Source organism: Cyprinodon tularosa, unplaced genomic scaffold, assembly GCF_016077235.1.
Source record: "Cyprinodon tularosa strain WSP-4 unplaced genomic scaffold, ASM1607723v1 ctg572, whole genome shotgun sequence".
Classification (NCBI taxonomy): domain Eukaryota; kingdom Metazoa; phylum Chordata; class Actinopteri; order Cyprinodontiformes; family Cyprinodontidae; genus Cyprinodon; species Cyprinodon tularosa.
In genome coordinates, this window is record NW_024039310.1 from 336138 (window position 1) to 354720 (window position 18583).

General features: G+C 38.9%; 1 protein-coding gene across 3 annotated transcripts in view; it reads left to right on the plus strand.

Moving 5' to 3' along the window:
• Positions 1-18583, plus strand: part of LOC119797156 (CD2-associated protein) — an 86313-nt gene that overhangs the window by 10823 nt on the left and 56907 nt on the right. For 2 of the 3 annotated variants that reach the window (XM_038306112.1, XM_038306113.1), the window contains exon 2: positions 8841-8998. In XM_038306112.1, coding sequence (XP_038162040.1) covers positions 8841-8998 — 158 coding nt within the window. Of the gene's footprint in view, positions 1-8840; positions 8999-14790; positions 14895-18583 lie in introns of those variants that run through there. The other variant, XM_038306114.1, reaches the window with a different exon arrangement.

Sequence of the window (18583 nt, forward strand, 5' to 3'; positions counted from 1 at the left end):
TGCAGAGCAGCAGCTGGATGATGAATTTAATCTATACTATAATACACGCCAGATTAAAAATGATCAGTCAGGACTTAGGATAATAATAATTGTATGCGCACAGTGTAAATATTTCTATCATATGGCAGTCTTCTCTACATTTCTCATACATTCAAAAATGTTCATTAAATTTTTTTCTCTTAGACATGGGAGTGGTGCATTTAATGTTATAGAGCTAAACATGTTAAATTGGTGAGTAGTAGTAGTGTAAGTTTTTAACCTGTCAAGTTTTTTTTAGATTTTTAACATTGCAATTTATATTTTTCCAAGCACACAACAGTTTAAAGTAAAGTTAGTTTGAAAAGAATTTGCAGGAATGATTTTAAAAGCATGTTAACATGGTAATGTAGGCTTGAGTTCATTAGCTGACGCATGCAGATACACACCAGGAACCTGGAAACTTACTGGATTACAAAAAAACATTTAAAAACAAACACGTTTCATTGATTTATATACAAAAATGAATATTAGGAACTATATTTATCAAACATACTGGGCAAGTAAAAATAGTTTCTGGGCAAATGAAATGTAAGAATCCTTAACGTCAACCCCTGTATATAAATATTTATTGTAAGGGTAGGTTAAAGGGATGCATGATATATATTGGCAGTAAGGGCTGGGTAAAAAAAATCAATTTAATCGATGTCGGATCGATTCCTTTAAATATTTGGAAAATCGATGTGTAGGGAATGAGATTGTTTAGTTTTATAGTGACGTGTGTGACGTTCACCGTCAAATGATCAGGCATGTGCAAATGCCCACACAAGTAATACACCGCTGAGCAAGGAAACTGAAATCTGATCTCTGGAAGCTCAGGCTGAACAGTTTTGGAAAATAATCTAATGGCGATTTTAGCTTAACATTGTGATTACATGCGATTATTATTTCCAGTTTAATTTCTCATGTGTTTTTAAACATACAAACAGATCTGATTCATAATAATGAGACTATGTGTCAGAAGCATCCGTTGGCCTTAAGCATTCAGCTGCTGTCTCATTAAATCCACCCTAGAACTTTCAGTCCAATTGCTGGATCCTGTTGGCTGTCCAGTGGACTTCATTTTTACAGATCTAGTCAAGATAAACCCAGAATCGGGGGCTTTTTTTTTATCGTGGCAGTTGGACGCATCCAAGTCCTGTGAGTTGACCAAAAAAAAAAGCAAACCAACTCCACATTCACTCCCTGACTGTTTAAAAAGATGTGAACTGATTGAACAGTTCAGGTTTTTGCACTCCTGTGAAGTTTCCCTATACTCTCTCTCTGCATCCACAGCAACTATGGCAGACATAAACATGTCCGTCATATTGCTAAATCTTCAGTCGCTCCTGAACGCACTTTTACTGAGGGATAATGTGTAAATTACTCACCAACAGTTTTCAACCAGGGATCGCTCTCACATATTCAATCAGTGTTCCCACTGAGAAGAGGAAGAGCAGCTAAGATGGTTTGCTGTAGTTATTTAGAAACTTCAGCTTAACCAGGTTTCTGAAAAGATCATCCTCTATACTTTCAACTTCAGTTTTCCTTATTGGTACGAATCCAGTAAGTATGTAGAAATATCTGGAGGACCAAAACTGGTGGAAACAAAAATGAAACAAAATTCATTTATCTAGGATCAGAAATGAACTAATAATCTTTCAGACAGTTCCTGAAAATGGTTTCCTGTACGTTTTGTTATCTATCTGCCCAACTAAAAGCTTTCAGGCTAAAATCTTTAGCCAGAAGTGATGTAATGGCATGAAGTCTGACAGCTGAGTGGTGAGATGCTGTTTGTTAGAGACCTACAGGATGCCCTGTTCACTTTGTAGCTTGGATGGGTCTCTTTGTTTACTACAGCAGAGGGTTTCTCTCTCTGTGCTTACGTGAACAGACAGAGTAATATTACAGTCCCCAGCCCTGTTTGTGTGGAGCGGCTTCATGTGTTTAGACTGTTTCACCGTGCTGTCTGCCTGTTTGCACACCTGCTGCTCGCGATTTTCCATGAAGTTATGAAGGTCAACGAGGTTTTAGTGGGAGGCCCTACAGTGACCGACTTATGTGGAGGAAAACATGTGAAACATTGCATCACTCAGGCCTTGGTTCAACTTATAATTGGTCAACATCAACACATTGATAAATTTATAAATAATTCATTTACATTGATGCAAAAAATGTATAATAATCCATATCTTCTCCTTTAAGGTGGGCCTTTATTTTAAAATGACAAGGCAGGCGAGTAGCAACGCAGTAGTCCCATATTAATATCAGGATCAGTGTCAGGAATTAAGAAAATTATGACCCCATTTAAGTGAGATCTATTCAGTCTATTTCTATTGCAAATTCTACTTTGGTAAGACAAAAAAATATTGCAGGAGAGTCCCCCCCCCTTTTTTAGACCTCTGTTTTTGATTTAATACATTTAGTCAGTAAATCCTTACTGTTGATAAGGTTGGAATTTATCCTGTTAAATCAATTTAACGTTTTTCTGACCTATACTAACCTCTAGTTGCATTTTAGGATCCTAATGTGTACTTTTATGTATATCAGAAATCCCTGTAGAGAGGAGTTTATGACAGTTTCTTAAAAATCAACAGTAAATATCAGAAAAGTATCGGCATCTGCAGGTATCAGAATTCAAGCATTGGAATCTGATCGGAACTGCAAATAAGTGGATCAATGCATCCTGGAATTAAGAACTAAAAGACCAGACTATTATCATTTATAACCTCATGCACAGAACTAAAAAAAATCCAATATGTTTGACCATTTTTATTTCCAATTGTTTCAAAATTCATAAGCCAAAAAAAAAAACCCTTTTCCACATTTTGTCTTAAACTTGAAAAACATATAAACAATAGTATGTTAGCCAGCTGCTGGGGCGGCCCACAGAACTGTTGGTTAGAAAGGAAGGAACGGATAGAGGAAGGTTTTAATAACGGAACTGCTTTTTGTCGCCTGCTAATAATACTTATTAGATGTGCAGAAGAAATCCTATCATATCTACTGCAGACATGTGAATTAAATGGAAATAAAAATGTATAGTTTGAGTTTTTTTTACATGTCTTTCGTTATTAGTATATAAACATTAAACAAATGAAAAAAAAAAAATAAAATGATGGTAGTTAAAGGCTTCTGTAAGGCGTTTAAACGCCTATAGCAGCTATTTTGACATCAGTCCAGCCCTGATACGTGCTGCCAATATTAATGGATGGTTCAAGGAGCTGGTGTTGGCTTTTCTTCCTCTGTTTACATGATAAAAATGACAACAATGATAACTGTTACATGGGACTCATTCAAAAAAACAAACGAAAAATTAAGTTAAACCAAACATCAGCAGTGGATTTTAAATGGGGGGCAGCAATGCATGAGCTTTACAAAGCATGGCTGCTGAAAGCACTGATGATTTAGCCAAACATCCATTGATTGGCCTCTAATATTGGCCACTGATGTATCCATCTGTCCTAAAATGAATCAATCTTTATGATTAGATATGAGAATCCGTTTTATTAATCCTAAAATTTATACATTTTTTGTGTGTGTTTGGTTTTAAATGCAGCCCTAATGGAAATCATATGGTGACAGAGTTTGTAATAGGAGTAGACGTATCGTCATCCAAACAATTATTTGGTTGTACTCTGGTAAAGCTGGGGATTTCTACAGCCCTACTGTTTTTAGCAGCTGCTCACTGTTCGGGGCTGAAAATCAGCCAGTTAGTTTATTTTTTTGTTTTTTTTTTCTAAATCGGAGCCTTGAACCACTGCTGCTCCGTTGCACTTCACAATGTTTGATGTAGAGCAGAAAGCTGGTCTAGGTTTAGCCTCTAGGGGCCAGTTTCTTCTTGGATTGGGGCCCAGACTGCCGAGGTGTCGGTGCCAAGGTTTGTGATGTCAGATGGAAGAAACACAGACTTGCACAACGTGATGTACTGGCAGCAGAAGCTGAGCCAAGGTTAACAGCAGGTCATCTGGTGTTGGTGAATGAATGTTCCCAGTGCCTGATGTTGGTTTAAGGCCAGCCATGCTGGTCGGACCAGTTAAAAGCGGCACCGGGTAGAGGAATACCTCAGCACCAGCCAAGTATCTGCAGGGCTTTCCCTATCCAGCCAGTCAGAGGACAGCATCCAGTTCAGTTATCCTGAGAATCTTTCTCCTGCTGCTGTTGCTTCATTGAGGCTTTGCATTGCTGCACTATTGTGTCTGTAATGTTGGAGAACTTGTCTCGTCACGTTGAAGCGGTTCAGAGATGGACTTTAAAGGAATAATCCAGCATTGCTGGAGTTTGATGCAACAGGAGAGGAACGGATCCAGGAGGAGTTTATTTTAATTGATTTTACATTAGGGTGCTTTTACACAATCCAGCCATCTGCTTCTGTCTGTCTCTATTTTTTATTTTTTTTTTGCATAGTGAGGATGAGAATTCAATTTGTACCAGCCACAAAGATTGTGCAAAGTGTTAAAAACTTTTGCTCTGCAATATTTATGTTGGTTATAAACAAAACAAAAAATATATTTGTTTACTGCAGATATAGCTGACTCGGTGGTTGTGACAAATTGTTGCGTTAAAGTTGTAGGTAAATCATATTTAAATGTTAAATCACCCTGGCTTAAACATGTATATAAATGTACTTTTTATCAGACTATATTGTCCCAAAAGTTTGAAAATTTCTATATATAAAAAAAAATCATGTCCTAAAATCTGTTCACCCCCCAATATCTTAATTTGTTTTGGTCACAGCATCTTGATTCATATGTCGCAGCTAATATACACAACGGTTGAAATCAGAATAATTTCCTTTCCCATTAAGTTCCGTCCCAGTGTTCACGGGGATGGACGTCTGTGTCTTCAGCAGGCGTAGAGCTAACAGAACTGGCAGCGTTGCGAGGAAAGGGCTCAAACATGTACGGCTGGAAGCCTTCTACACCAAACCAAGCTTCTGCCGCCCTGGCGTCCTCTTCCACAACATCTTCATCCCCGCTTTCCACTTCTAAATAAAAAATGGATGACGGAGGAGACTCATCCACAACCTCCGACACTAAACTCTCCTCCTCTTGCATGTTTCCTCTGTCCATAGCGTTCCTTGACAGTGTCGTTTCTAAGTCACCAATTTAGTTCTACTTGGTCACAATGGAATTTCCCATTAGAAAACTACTAGCACTAAGTTGCTAACTGGTTAGCAAGATGCTTCCGACAAACCGGCCACAACCAAACTTAATTGCGAACCTTCCACCACAGCAATCCCGCCCCCTTGATAATTGACCAATCACATTCACTTAATGCACTCGTGTAAAGTTGTGCACCACTCTGGGGAATTTGAAAATGCAACGGTTGGAACAGCTGCTTCCCTAAGATTTTAATGGAAAAGTCCAGGCAGCAAGGACTAATCAATGGATCGTTATTTCCACCTTAAACTAATACATTTGCGTTGATTTAATGAAACTGGCGTTAATCAGTAAAAAAATAGATAGATTCGAACCTCCAATCGATCTGACTCTAAAATTTCTGATCGATAAGCAAAATGATTTAACTCTGATCTGCAAACTTTAAATATTACTTACTGTCAAATAATACTTTATCTACTGAAGAAATTTACCTATTTGTTAAAAAAAATGTTACATCGGTTGAAATTGGTAAAAACAGTGGAGAGTTGCATAAAGAGTTTAGGAAGTCAGTGAGGAAAAGACTCAAACTAAAAGTTTAAAATGCTGAATGTGTAAAATAACAACAACCTGCTGCTCACATCAAGTAAAAAAATATAATTTTTCAGTTTTATTATAAATATTATTGTTTTTCTTCTCTTTGACACCAATAACATAGCACTAGCCTCCCGTTCAGCTCCTTATTCACTTATTATGGTTTCATATACAGTCCAGCATTGGGCTGCTCTGTTAAACTTGTCTCTGTTTAATGTTATTTCAGCTCCAAACCCTCTTTAACAGTACAATAAGTTCCATATGTGCTGTTTGTTATGGAGTAGGAGGTGCACAGACTATTTTAACACTTAAACTGGGAAAACGCTGCATTACTCATGGTGTTTTTATAGTTGGGTCATTACTGAGATTTCTACACCAACAGGAACAAGGACGGATTTTTATCTCTGCAGCCCTGAGGCCTTCCTCCTCTGTGGAGATATCGGATAAAGTTATTTAGAAACATTTGCCTCTCTCCCTTATGGAAACACTGTCTCAGCATCAAATATAAAGAGAAGTTTTCCACCCTAAAATGCTGCTTGTTAGATATTCTCAGTGTCAACAACAGCGAACCTGCTGAATATAGGTCACAACTAGGGATGCAAGTTATCCATTAATGAGCTAATCTAAGGTTGAAAGGGTCTCACCATCCATGGGCGGTTCGAAAGAGGGATCCAACAAATCAGTTTGTTAGATTGATATGCGCTGGCACAGCAGCTGTGTGATTGGTCTATTGCTCTAATTTCATTTTTTACCTTAAAATGAAGTTGTTACAGTGTTAGCTTTAGCTGCATGAGATAGGATCAGAACTATCCTTTTGCCCTTACTGTCTTAATATATTAAACGATGCACAATTTCTCTCCATTAATCTATGTGTCTTTACACCGCTTTCTTCTTATTTGTTACTTTTTCTTGTCTCGCTTTACCTGGTGTAACTAAAACTTTTCCACTTGAGGAATCCTGGATAGAGCGTATTGACAGATTGTTTTGTTGTTGCTCTTTTTTCATCTTATATGCAAAATGTTTTTATTTTTTTACAATTTGGGTGTAATTACTGCTCTAAGTGGGTCGCTCTGTTTAAGAGTCTCTATCCTCTAGTCAATGATTAATCTGTTATTAAATTAGATGACAATTATTTTAATAAATGATTAATCCAATAAATTGTTTCAGCCCTATGTTCATGCCACCAACTGGTATGAAGTGTGGAACTAAATGGCTGAATTAAAAATACTTTTCTTTACTTGTTTGTTAAAGTCTCTATAAAACTCTTAAAATGACCGTAAATTGTTCCTTCCAGATGTCCATATATCTGCCTGCATTTCTTTGATAAAGAGCCAAAAAAAAAAAAAAAAAAGCAAACTGAAGGAATTTGGAATCTCCTGCAGATGGATGACATGAAGTATGCAAATTAGGATACAATGACAATCATCTAGCCTTTGAGGACAACCAATAGTGACTTTTCTTGCTGAGGACTTGGCACCCTGGTCCATGCACGGCCATGGTGCAGGGGTTAATCACGTAACACATGTACAAAGGTTCTTGATGCAGCCATCACAGGTTCGAGTCTCGGCCTGGTGATCTTGTCGCCTGTTGACTTTTAATGAGCATTGCAGCTGCAGAAATGATGTTTTTAAATACATTTACCTCTATTTGTACATAGTAAAAAACATAAAACCTGTGCCCTCAGACTTTGTCATCGACTCTCCCTTTCAAGGGATTAAAAGTCATGTAAATGCATTCTCTACCGCCCAGCCGACAGAGACACAGCTTTGAAAGCAGGTTAAGAAGGATTCTTAAGCAGCCGGCCTGTACAGGAGAGCGGAGAAGCTCGCCTATTCACCCAGGCCAACAATCCCCTTTAACGACTGACCTTTCTTAGGCCCCGTCCACACGAAGTCAAACCCTGGCCTAAACGCACAAATTTTTCACCAAACCAGCCTCTCATCCACACAAAGCCGGCGTTTCGGGGGTCTGTAAACGATCTTTTTTTTATTCAGCCTTCAGAGTGGGAAGATTTTGAAACGCCGTTTTCGCGTTTCCATCTTTAAGCTCTAACCGCATTTTTTTTTTTTACACGCATGCGTCATAGCGTCGCCTCTAAACACGCAGTATCACAACAACAATGGCGCCGTACTGTGTTGAATGGTTGCTGCTCATGCTACTCACCCTGCTGTCGGGCTTACAACAGAATCTTCTTCTTCTGGAATATCTCCAGGAAGAACAGAGCAATATCGACGACATAGTTCAGCACCTGAATTTGACTGAACCACGAAAATGGACCCGCAGGGCAACCATGTATAAATGTTAGTGCGCATGTCCAACATTTCGTCGCTTATTTTTGCTTTGGCACCACAGCGCCACTTACAGGCCTGGCATACATTTTGCAGCGTTTTCATGCATTGGTGTGGACGCTCACATTTATTTTACGTCTCCGTCTTTACGACAAACGTTCTGGAAAATATTAGCGTTTCGTGTTCGTTTTGACTTCGTGTGGACGGGGCCATAGACATAGACAGGTATTGGGCATTTCAGGCTAACAAAAGAATCCAAACGACCCCCATTCCAAAGGGGTGGACTCGTTCGTCTGTTCCAGTTTGCATGTTTTCAAAACTAAAACAAGGTTTTAATGGGCTACTTTGTTAAACCTCAAACTCTTCTGACATTTTGAATTAAAAAAGGAGAAAATTAGGAATAGAATTTAGCAAATAAACAAATAAATAAAAAGGAAAAATAGGATTTTTCTTTAGATTTTTCACTGAGTCAATAACTCTGGTTGTTTTCTTCCTTATAAACAATAAATGCTGTTTTGTTCTGAAGCTTGATTGATTGTAATGAAAGAATGTTTCTCATAATGTACAAAGTAATCAGTTATTTTTATCACTAATTGAACGGTGAGTATATCCTTGCTGCGTGTTGCCTCTCCTCATTCAGTCCCTGTTTGCAGTTGATTCTCTTTAATCAGTGTTTAGAGTTGAAATGCAACAGGTTTCTTACCTTAATAAGGAGTGAATCCTAACCCTAACCCATTAGATCAGGATGTCAGGCTGTTGGCTTTATACCTGAGAGTTAATTCTTCTGTTTACGTTTTGCTGATAATTTTTTATTTCTTTTACAACCCCCCCCTGTCTGGAGCAGAGGTCCTAGTGGAGTATGAATATGACGCGCTCCACGATGACGAGCTGACCCTGCGGCCCGGTGACATCATCAGGAATGTGTGTTACATCCAGGAGGAGGGCTGGATGGAGGGAGAGCTCAACGGCAAGAGAGGAGTCTTCCCAGACAACTTTGTAAAGGTGGGCCGCTGTGACTGTCATCATGTTCCATGATGTGGTTCATGTGCTGTTCTGATTTAAAAACAATCTCTAAACTAAAAAAAATTTTACAATCAAAACCATATTTCTCTTAAAAATAATAAATAAAAAAAAGTTAATGAAAGTTGTAACTTTAATTGAATACAGAGCAGACAGATCAACTGTAGCATCCATCTGTGTGGTTTCTGCTCAGATTGTTCTTGTTCTGATTGCAGTATTAAATTATTCATTTCTTCTGGCTTTAATGGATTTTATTTGCAGTTTACTGACAAAAATGGGATGGAGAAAAGGGAGGAGCTAAAGTATCTCTGGGTCGGGGCTCGAACCCATGGCCTGCTGCATTGTTCCAACATTTTCTTTCATTGAATTAAGACTTGTGCAACATTTATCGTCAATGTCTCATTTTAGTATAACTGGAGGTCAAGCTCCATCAGAAATATATTTTTATTGTTACATTTTTGCTCTTAAGGAGTGTGTGCATCATGGTTCTGTTCTGGAAGGGCTGTTCTCCTATCAGGATCCATTCTAGGACCATGTTCTTAAAATGCAGGCCTTAAATGTATAATAAGGACTCTAGAAAATAAACATGGCTGAGCAGTAAATGGCGAGCAGTGAGTAAAACATAAATAAAAATGTTAGACATAAGGACATTCTCTGTAGCTGGTTGGAATGAGGTTTAAAGTTGTCATGTTTCGTCTGAGTAGATATAAAACTGCTTATTTTTATATCAAACTATTATTTTTTTATTATTTCTTTTAGTAAATTCCTAACAGGAATTATTTCAGTAATTTAATATCTTAAAGATACAGTGTCTAATAATTACAGGGATATACAGTCAGAAATGTAATATATTATACATAACTATGTTATTTATCATCATCTACGAGCTCTTTTTTTTTTTTTGATATACTCTAATAATCCCAGAGGGAAATTACTTCTCTGCATTTAACCCATCCCCTTGGGGAGCAGTGAGCTGCCATTGTGAGGCGCCCGGGGAGCAGTGTGAGGTTAAGGGTCTTGCTCAGGGACCCAGAGTAGCAGTCTGTGGGAGTGGGGGATCGAACTCACAATCTCAGGATTGAAAGCCCTATGCCCTAACCACTAGGCTGCCACTCCCCCTCAGCCTCTTAACCTTAATATTTGCCTTGCCTTAGAATTCGTTATTTATAATTACATAGGAGCGGGTCTCGCAGCCATGGAGGCAGACATCTTTGCGCTACGGCAGCGCAGAGCCAACAAACTAGCGATTGCGAGATCGCCAAAACGTCACAACGATGTAGAAAAAATAACGGGTATATTTATTATCTTAAGTCTACATGAAATCTATACCCTACACAGACTAATGAAATACTATCTGTAAAAGTATCTATGTAAACAAACCTCATTACTTGAGAAGGTAGGTGATGCGGACGTCGTGGAAGACATTTTGTCCCGTAACGCTCGCCGTACTGTTGGGGGGGAGAAGCGGTGGGGGGGGGAGATGTTCATGTTGCTGCAGTCTGCAGTGTGACCGCTAGATGTCGCTAAAAGTTACACACTGTAGCTTTAAATAAAATAAAAAAGCAACAATTCTTATACTTATGCTTTAAAAAAATGTTAACTTTAATGTCATTATGCTAATTTTGTCTGCTGGGTTTTTTTATTGCTTCAGTAGGGATCATATAACTATATATTTCTATGTGGACATTTGCTCTGTTTGTTCTTTAAAGCAGCCACAGGTGACGTTTGAAAAGCGGCTATAAAGATGAAATCAATTTGTTTAGTATTGGATATATAACAATAAATATGGAAAGCAGCTGAGCGCTGATAGTCTTGAAATCGCAGAGGCAATTTTAGTTACAATACATTTAATAAGAGTAAGACGCTAAATGTCGCACAGAAGGGAACAGAGAGTTGCAGCTAGCACCTAGATCTATACATTATAGTAGAAGTAAGAACTTTTTCATTCAAATATTAGAGATAAGTCCTGCAGCACTGGATTCTGGACAAGCAGGCTATCAAGATCATTTAAAACCTGAAACCCTGGAGTAAACATCAACATGCCTGTGCTTAAAGCAAAGGAAAATCACACAGGGTTTCCTCGGGTCATTCAAAATCATGAAAAGTCATTAAAGTATTATTTTTTAAATTAAGGCGATATATTTGCGCGGAAATTCTTCTGGTTGATCATAAAGCCGTATGTCCGGAAAAAAAACTCGAGGCGGAGAAAAAGCTAGAGAATGGGAAAACGCAAATTTCAACAAAAGCGACTGGAAAAAGAGGAATTTGGGACATAGCTGCAGCCTGTCGACTGTAAAGATGACAAGATTTTTGCTGTGTATATACCGTGGTGTGAAAAAGTGTTTGCCCCCTTCCTCATTTCCTGTTTTTTTGCGTGTTTGTCACACTTAAGTGTTTCGGAACATCAAACCAATTTAAACAATAGTCAAGGAAAACACAAGTAAACACAAAATGCAATTTGTAAATGAAGGTGTTTATTATTAAAGGAGAAAAAAAATCCAAACCATCATGGCCCTGTGTGAAAAAGTGATTGCCCCCTTGTTAAAATATACTATAACTGTGGTTTTTAACACCTCAGTTCAATTTCTCTAGCCACACCCAGGCCTGATTATTGCCACACCTATTTTTAATCAAGAAATCACTTAAATAGGAGCTGCCTGACACAGTAAAGTCCACCAAAAGATCCATAAAAGCTACCCATCATGCCGAGATCCAAAGAAATTCAGGAGCAATTGAGGAAGAAAGTAATTAACATCTATCAGTCTGGAAAAGGTTATAAAGCCATTTCCAAAGCTTTGGGAATCCAGCGAACCACAGTGAGAGCCATTATCCAAAAATGGCGACGCCATGGAACAGTGGTGAACCTTCCCAGGAGTGGCCGGCCGCCCAAAATTACCCCAAGAGCGCAGCGACGACTCATCCAAGAGGTCACAAAAGACCCCACAACAACATCCAAAGAACTGCAGGCCTCACTTGCCTCAGTTAAGGTCAGTGTTCATGCTTCCACCATCAGAAAAAGACTGGGCAAAAATGGCCTGCATGGCAGAGTTCCAAGAAGAAAACCACTGCTGAGCAAAAAGAACATTAAAGCTCGTCTCAATTTTTCCAAAACACATCTTGATGATCCCCAAGACTTTTGGGAAAACATTCTGTGGACTGATGAGACAAAAGTGGAACTCTTTGGAAGGTGTGTGTCCCATTACATCTGGCGCAAAAGGAACACTGCATTTCAGAAAAAGAACACTATACCAACAGTAAAATATGGTGGTGGAAGCGTGATGGTCTGGGGCTGTTTTGCTGCGTCAGGACCTGGAAGACTAGCTGTGATAAATGGAACTATGAATTCTGCTGTCTACCAAAAGATCCTGAAGGAGAATGTCCGACCATCTGTTTGTGAACTCAAGCTGAAACGAACTTGGGTTCTGCAGCAGGACAATGATCCTAAACACACCAGCAAGTCCACCACTGAATGGCTGAAGAAAAACAAAATAAAGACTTTGGAGTGGCCTAGCCAAAGTCCTGACTTGAATCCTATTGAGATGTTGTGGTATGACCTTAAAAAGGCCGTTCATGCTCGAAAACCCTCTAATGTAACTGAATTAGAACAATTCTGCAAAGATGAGTGGGCCAAAATTCCTCCAGAACGCTGTAAAAGACTCATTGCAAGTTATCGCAAACGCTTGGTTGCAGTTGTTGCTGCTAAGGGTGGCCCAACCAGTTATTAGGTTTAGGGGGCAATCACTTTTTCACACAGGGCCATGATGGTTTGGATTTTTTTCTCCTTTAATAATAAACACCTTCATTTACAAATTGCATTTTGTGTTTACTTGTGTTGTTCTTGACTATTGTTTAAATTGGTTTGATGTTCCGAAACACTTAAGTGTGACAAACGTGCAAAAAAACAGGAAATGACGAAGGGGGCAAACATTTTTTCACACCACTGTATGATAGTCATGGGTTGATGGCATTAGGATTATTTCTAAGAGCTTTAAACAGCATTGAATAAGAGTTACTCGTTCCTGTATACAGCCTGTCACAATAAAATCGCAACATTGGTTCAAAATAATTGCAGTTTTTATTTTTTGGCAAAATTGTTCAGCACTTGTCTCCAATCATGGCTGATCACGAGAAAATCGTCCAATTTCTGAGGACTGCCAGTCGAGCCTAACATGAATGCTGTTCTTTCATTGGTCTGTTGTTGCTGAGTAGAAAAATCCCTTCCTGTTAGCTGGCATTTACAGATCTACGCATCTTGTTAAAGGAATCATGATTAGGGCTGGGTATTTTGATTTGATCTGTTTTTACAATAATGAAAGTGGTTCAACTGTGTTTCAAAATACTCGTGTATTTTATTTTTTCCTGTCATATTAAACACAAGGTGCAAATTTGTAAATCCGACAGTTTAAACTTGAGATGTGAACAAAGCTGTCTAAAAAGTGCAAACTTGTTTGTGAAAAGTGAAAAAGTGAAGCCTCACTCGAGCAAGCAGACGTGACACAGCAGAAATGCATGAGCTGCATTATCTCCACTGCACAAACCATATTAGCAGCGTTGTCTTTAGCAACTACAGGGTGTTTGCTGGTCAGCCCCTATTTGTTAATGTGTTCATTCAACCTATTGGCTATATTTGCAGCTGTCTGGCTTGAATAATCTTTGTGGTCTGTAGCACGAGATGCAAGGTGCCACTCATCAATGTAATGAGAAGTCACCTTAATGTCACATATCCAGCACATTATCTTTAGCTGTTTCAGATCCAAAATGGTTCCAGACGTCAGACTTCAGTTGGGACAGCTTGCTGAGCGGTGTGTTACTTGGGTCGGCATTTGCACACGCCTGCTCATATCAATGTGAACGTCACAGTAAAACTAATTGATCTCATACCCTACACATCGATTTTGCAAAAATGTAAAGAAATAGAAAATGATTAAATCGATACTTTTTTTTTACCGAGCCCTCATCATAATCTAGTATTTTAGATCTACTGTCCTTTTGAAAATGAAACTAGATTAATGTTTAAGCATTTTTAGGAGAAAAAAATAGCTCTAATTTGGACCTCTTTTCATACCATTGTTTCTTTGTTGTTGCTTGCCAGGGTAAACCTGAGAAGTTAACTGGTGTGAGTTTGACAGGTAGCCTTAGCAACATTAGCATTTGGCTATGAGTTGTTTTGGATCGTTTCCTGATCTAACACCCCAAGTTCTTAAACATTTTAGCCTGTGACGCCATAATTTATAAATATTCATTAATTCACTTGATATTTTTTAGGGTTAATTAATATGTATTTTTAGATGCATACATTTTTTTTGCAACATTTAAATATTTAACTTTAAATTGAATGTTTTTTTTTATAAATGCAATGGGACAATTAATTATTAAATCAGGAATTTTACAGTTTAATGGTATATTTAATATTAGAATGAGGTTTTAGATAGATAAATGATGCTTATATTAACTAAATACAGAATATAAAGCCATGTATTTCATAATATATTTTGGCCGTCTATATACCTGTGGGATCACATGAATAATTGTGAAAATAATTGCATCCAGCAGGGTTGATCAGTTTAGCTGTTCATTCTTTAAGTGAAGCTCAAGGTTCGATTCTTCTGTAAAACACAGACCTGCAGCCGTCGTATCGATGTTTGGTGAGATGAGTCTCCGCTCTGCTGTGGCGTCTTCTCTCATCTCCCTCCTTGTTCTTTCGATCCTTTAATCCTCACAGCGAGATAGGTAATCCGCTGAGCAGCCTGCCGCAGTCGGCGGGCTTGGATAAATAATCCTATAAGGAGCGAGCCGTTGAACTTTGCTCCCGACAACATGACAGTCGTTTGACGCGAGTGGGAGACGAGAGGCAGGAAACATGTGGGAATGGGACACGGTAAGACTTTTTCAGCGCTAATAACAGGATCTAGGCTATGGAAATATGGAACAGGGGTTGTGTATTAGAGCACAGAGAGCTGGAGGAGTTTTATTTACTTACTCAGGCAGCTGCCAGGTGTGTCTGGGTTTATTTGCCATTTCCTCCTCCTCTGCGGAGCTGTGACATTTTACATTATGATTTAATCTGATTGCCTCTGTCCACTTTGTATTTTTAGTGGTTTGAAATCGGCTAGATTTATATTGTCAATGTATAATTGGACTGTAATCCTGCTTGAAAATCATTTGCAGCTTTTTCCCCAAACGTTCCTGCTCTATCTGAACATTTTAAATATGTTGTTAACTTCAATTTAAAACAGACAGCAACATTTTATACAGACATTAAGAATATGAACTGTGTAAACGATCTCATGGTAACAAATTCAGAGTATCTTTATAATATCTACCTCTTTAGTATTACACTTTATTACCCATCAGCTGACACACACACAGCCTTGGAGCCAAATAAACTCCTGTAGAGTTTGTCAGACTGAGACAAGAAGTCACAATGCTACGATAAAGTTTTAATTGGCCTCTAAAAGCGGTGGAGAAATATTGCCTCAAAACTTTAAAGTATCAGGCTTTCAAATAGGAATATTTCATAATGTGTACACCTTGGTGTATCACATCTTTGGTGTAGGGGGGTCCGGGAGTATCCTCCCCCGGAAAATGTTGAAAGTTAAACTCTCAAACGCTATTTCCTGTGTTTTGAAGTGGAATGCAGCTAACTTTTTTGTCTTTTGTTACAACACTACTTTTGTCTTGACACTGGGAAGTATGTGTGCTTGACTAGAGGTGGAAATTTCATAAAGAAGACATGAGATCATTTCCAGGTACAAGATTCTGTTTCATAGGTTAATTCAAACAATTAGAAAGTGTAATGCAGCAAAAAAAGCTGCTCAAATCGTGGTGCTGCCTCATTTTTGATGCTTGTCCTTATTGAGGTCAGACGCCACTCTAGGGCATCCTTGACGACTCCAGTAAAGTGTGTCCAGATACGTCTGATGCGTCTGCTGCTGCTGTGGTCAATGGCAGACAGCGGCTTTGCTAGATTTGCTGTGTTCAATGGCTAAAAAGTAGTTTTTATATTTTTTAATAGAGAAAATCCACTTCAAAACATGGTCTGTGCAGTCAGTTTATCAAGTTTACCATCCTGCCTTAAAATATTATTTACATATTTATATATACTCACATCCCTGCATACCTATGGTGCGCTTTCACTGGGAATCCCCAGCAGCAGCTGCCTCAGGTGTTTCTGACTTCCATACATCTAATAGTTTCATTCATTTCATAGTAAATAGTTGGGTCTTTATCAGTGAAATATGCTGAACAGAATATCCCCCCTTTTCTGGGGGATGAACAAATGAAACAACATTTTGAGATCTAGTTTCTTTTTATTTAGCTGATAAGCTCCTCTTGTTTGGCTCAATTCATCTTCATGATTTAAGCAGATCATGACCTTATCTCTCCTTTAAGCCGGGCATACACTGTACGATTTTTTTTTTCAATTGTTGCACGCAGCTACAGCTCACGCTGTATGACAAATCCTCAGGGTTTAAAAGTTACAGCTCATGACTGATGTTCTCACACTTTGCGACCCAACACTCTGATGCGATCTACCTGCTCACACTTATGTCTAAAAACCACGTTTGACTCAGCTCCACAGTGAGATGGCGCTACTCGGACTCTGTGTATATATGATAGTCACCCTAAAAAGAAAAGGCTACGACGTATTTGGACAAAGACATGGCTGAGCAAACATGGCTACTACAGTCTGTCAGTTTTACAGAAAGAACTCCATTTCACCCGCACCCGCCATGCTTCGTCTGAGAGGAAGAAGAAGAAGAATCCTTGTTTGTCCACTGAGCGATTAGCCCACAAACACCGTACTATTGCCCACTGGATTTTAAACATGTTTGATTTTCTCCTGACTTCACGGTTCCTGCCTCTCACGACCGCCTGATCCTCCCATCGTTATCCCCTGTAAACTATACGCCGCACGATCAGGCGGAAAGTCGGCCCAATCGAAAAAATTTTCGTACAACTGGAAAGTCAACTCGAAAAGGGCAAAAAAACCACACAGTCTAGGCCCGGCTTCAGGTTTTCCTACACCAGAGATTAAATTACAATCTTTTTCATGTAATTCTATAAAGTTTTCTGTATTTTGAAAGATAAGGTCACAGAATGCCTCATCAGTCAAAACATCTGGATCCATGTTTCCTGGGGGGTGGGGTGTATGTTAGATATTTTAGAGGTAAAAAATAAATCTTAAAGCTGAGTTTTCCTTACTTCTGTGAAACCAGTTAAACTCCACAGATGTAATCATGAGTCTGTTTGCATTTCACTTCTTTTGGATTGTGCCTACAGAAGTTGAGTGTCTGTGTTTATCACATTGTGATGACAGGAAACCAAATGTTTTTTTTTAGTATTTTTTTTCTTCCTCTTTTTTAAGCTAATTAACACCCTTTATGCATTGTGAGTGTGTTGCTTGCACGTGTCAGCAGTCTGTTGCTCTGCAGACCTCACACTCTGCAGCGCAGTGACTGAAGTCCACAGCCTGCAGAAGCCCTACTCTTTTGTTTTCCCCTCCAGCTTCTGTTGCTGGAGAGCCTGAGAAAATCCTAAAGCTGGACTAGATGTTTTCTGCACACAGCTGGACCTCCTCCTCATGTCAGTGTTTGCTGACCAGGAAGTAAACAATAAAATGGGTCACCTTTAAAACTTGAGAGGATACAGCACTGAACAACCTCTCAGGATCGACGCATTTCTTTCTCTGGATGGTTTCAAAAGTAGAGCTGCACTATGTGGTGGTTAAAACGCCAAGTTGTCCTTCTACTGCCTTCTGAGAGCCCAACCTCTGCCACGCAGTAAATTTCCCCCCAAATTGTGACTTAAATCGTTGCTAAAAGTCGTACATTATTTTGACATTTACCAAATTTTAAATGATTATTCCACAGCATGAGACAAACCTCTGGTAAAAATGTCCTTAAAATCTGTTTAAGTTTCTGTTGATCCTGCTAACCAACCAAAATGTTCCCTTTTCTTGTGTTTTTATCTTCATTAAAATACCTCCGGTCTTTTTCAGGCTGATGCAGAATAAAGAATAAAGAATAAAATCAGACTGATGCGTCTGAGCAGGAGCACAGGACTGCAGATGATAGAATGAGTCCCACAGATATCGTGATCTTCAGCTAATAATTCTGATAAAAAATAGAGATCTAATATCATTATGTCCCCTCTGAGAAAGAGGATTTACTTGCTGACATTCAGGCTGGTACTCTGATTTTTTAGGAGCCGTTGGCTGATATCTGAGCACCGCCCTCCCAGGGCTGGCTACGCTGAAAGAGAAAAAAATTACACTGAAATCAGGCCGATATGCTGACTTTTAATGAGTGCTACGGCCGTGGAAAATGTGTTTTTAAACCCTCCTTTCTTTCTTCTTTGGCTGATATTTATTTTAATGTCAGTCTAAAATCGTTTTGTCCCCCTCTGGTAACAGCCTTGGTCGATCTTTGCCATTTTCTCAGAGCTTTTCTAGTAAACCTCCTCTCCTCTTTTAGCTGCTGGCTAGACGAATTGCAGCTGAGCTCATTTCCCTCCACTGGATCACCCCACCCAAACATTGATGCAACTTTCAGCTTAATAGTGTAA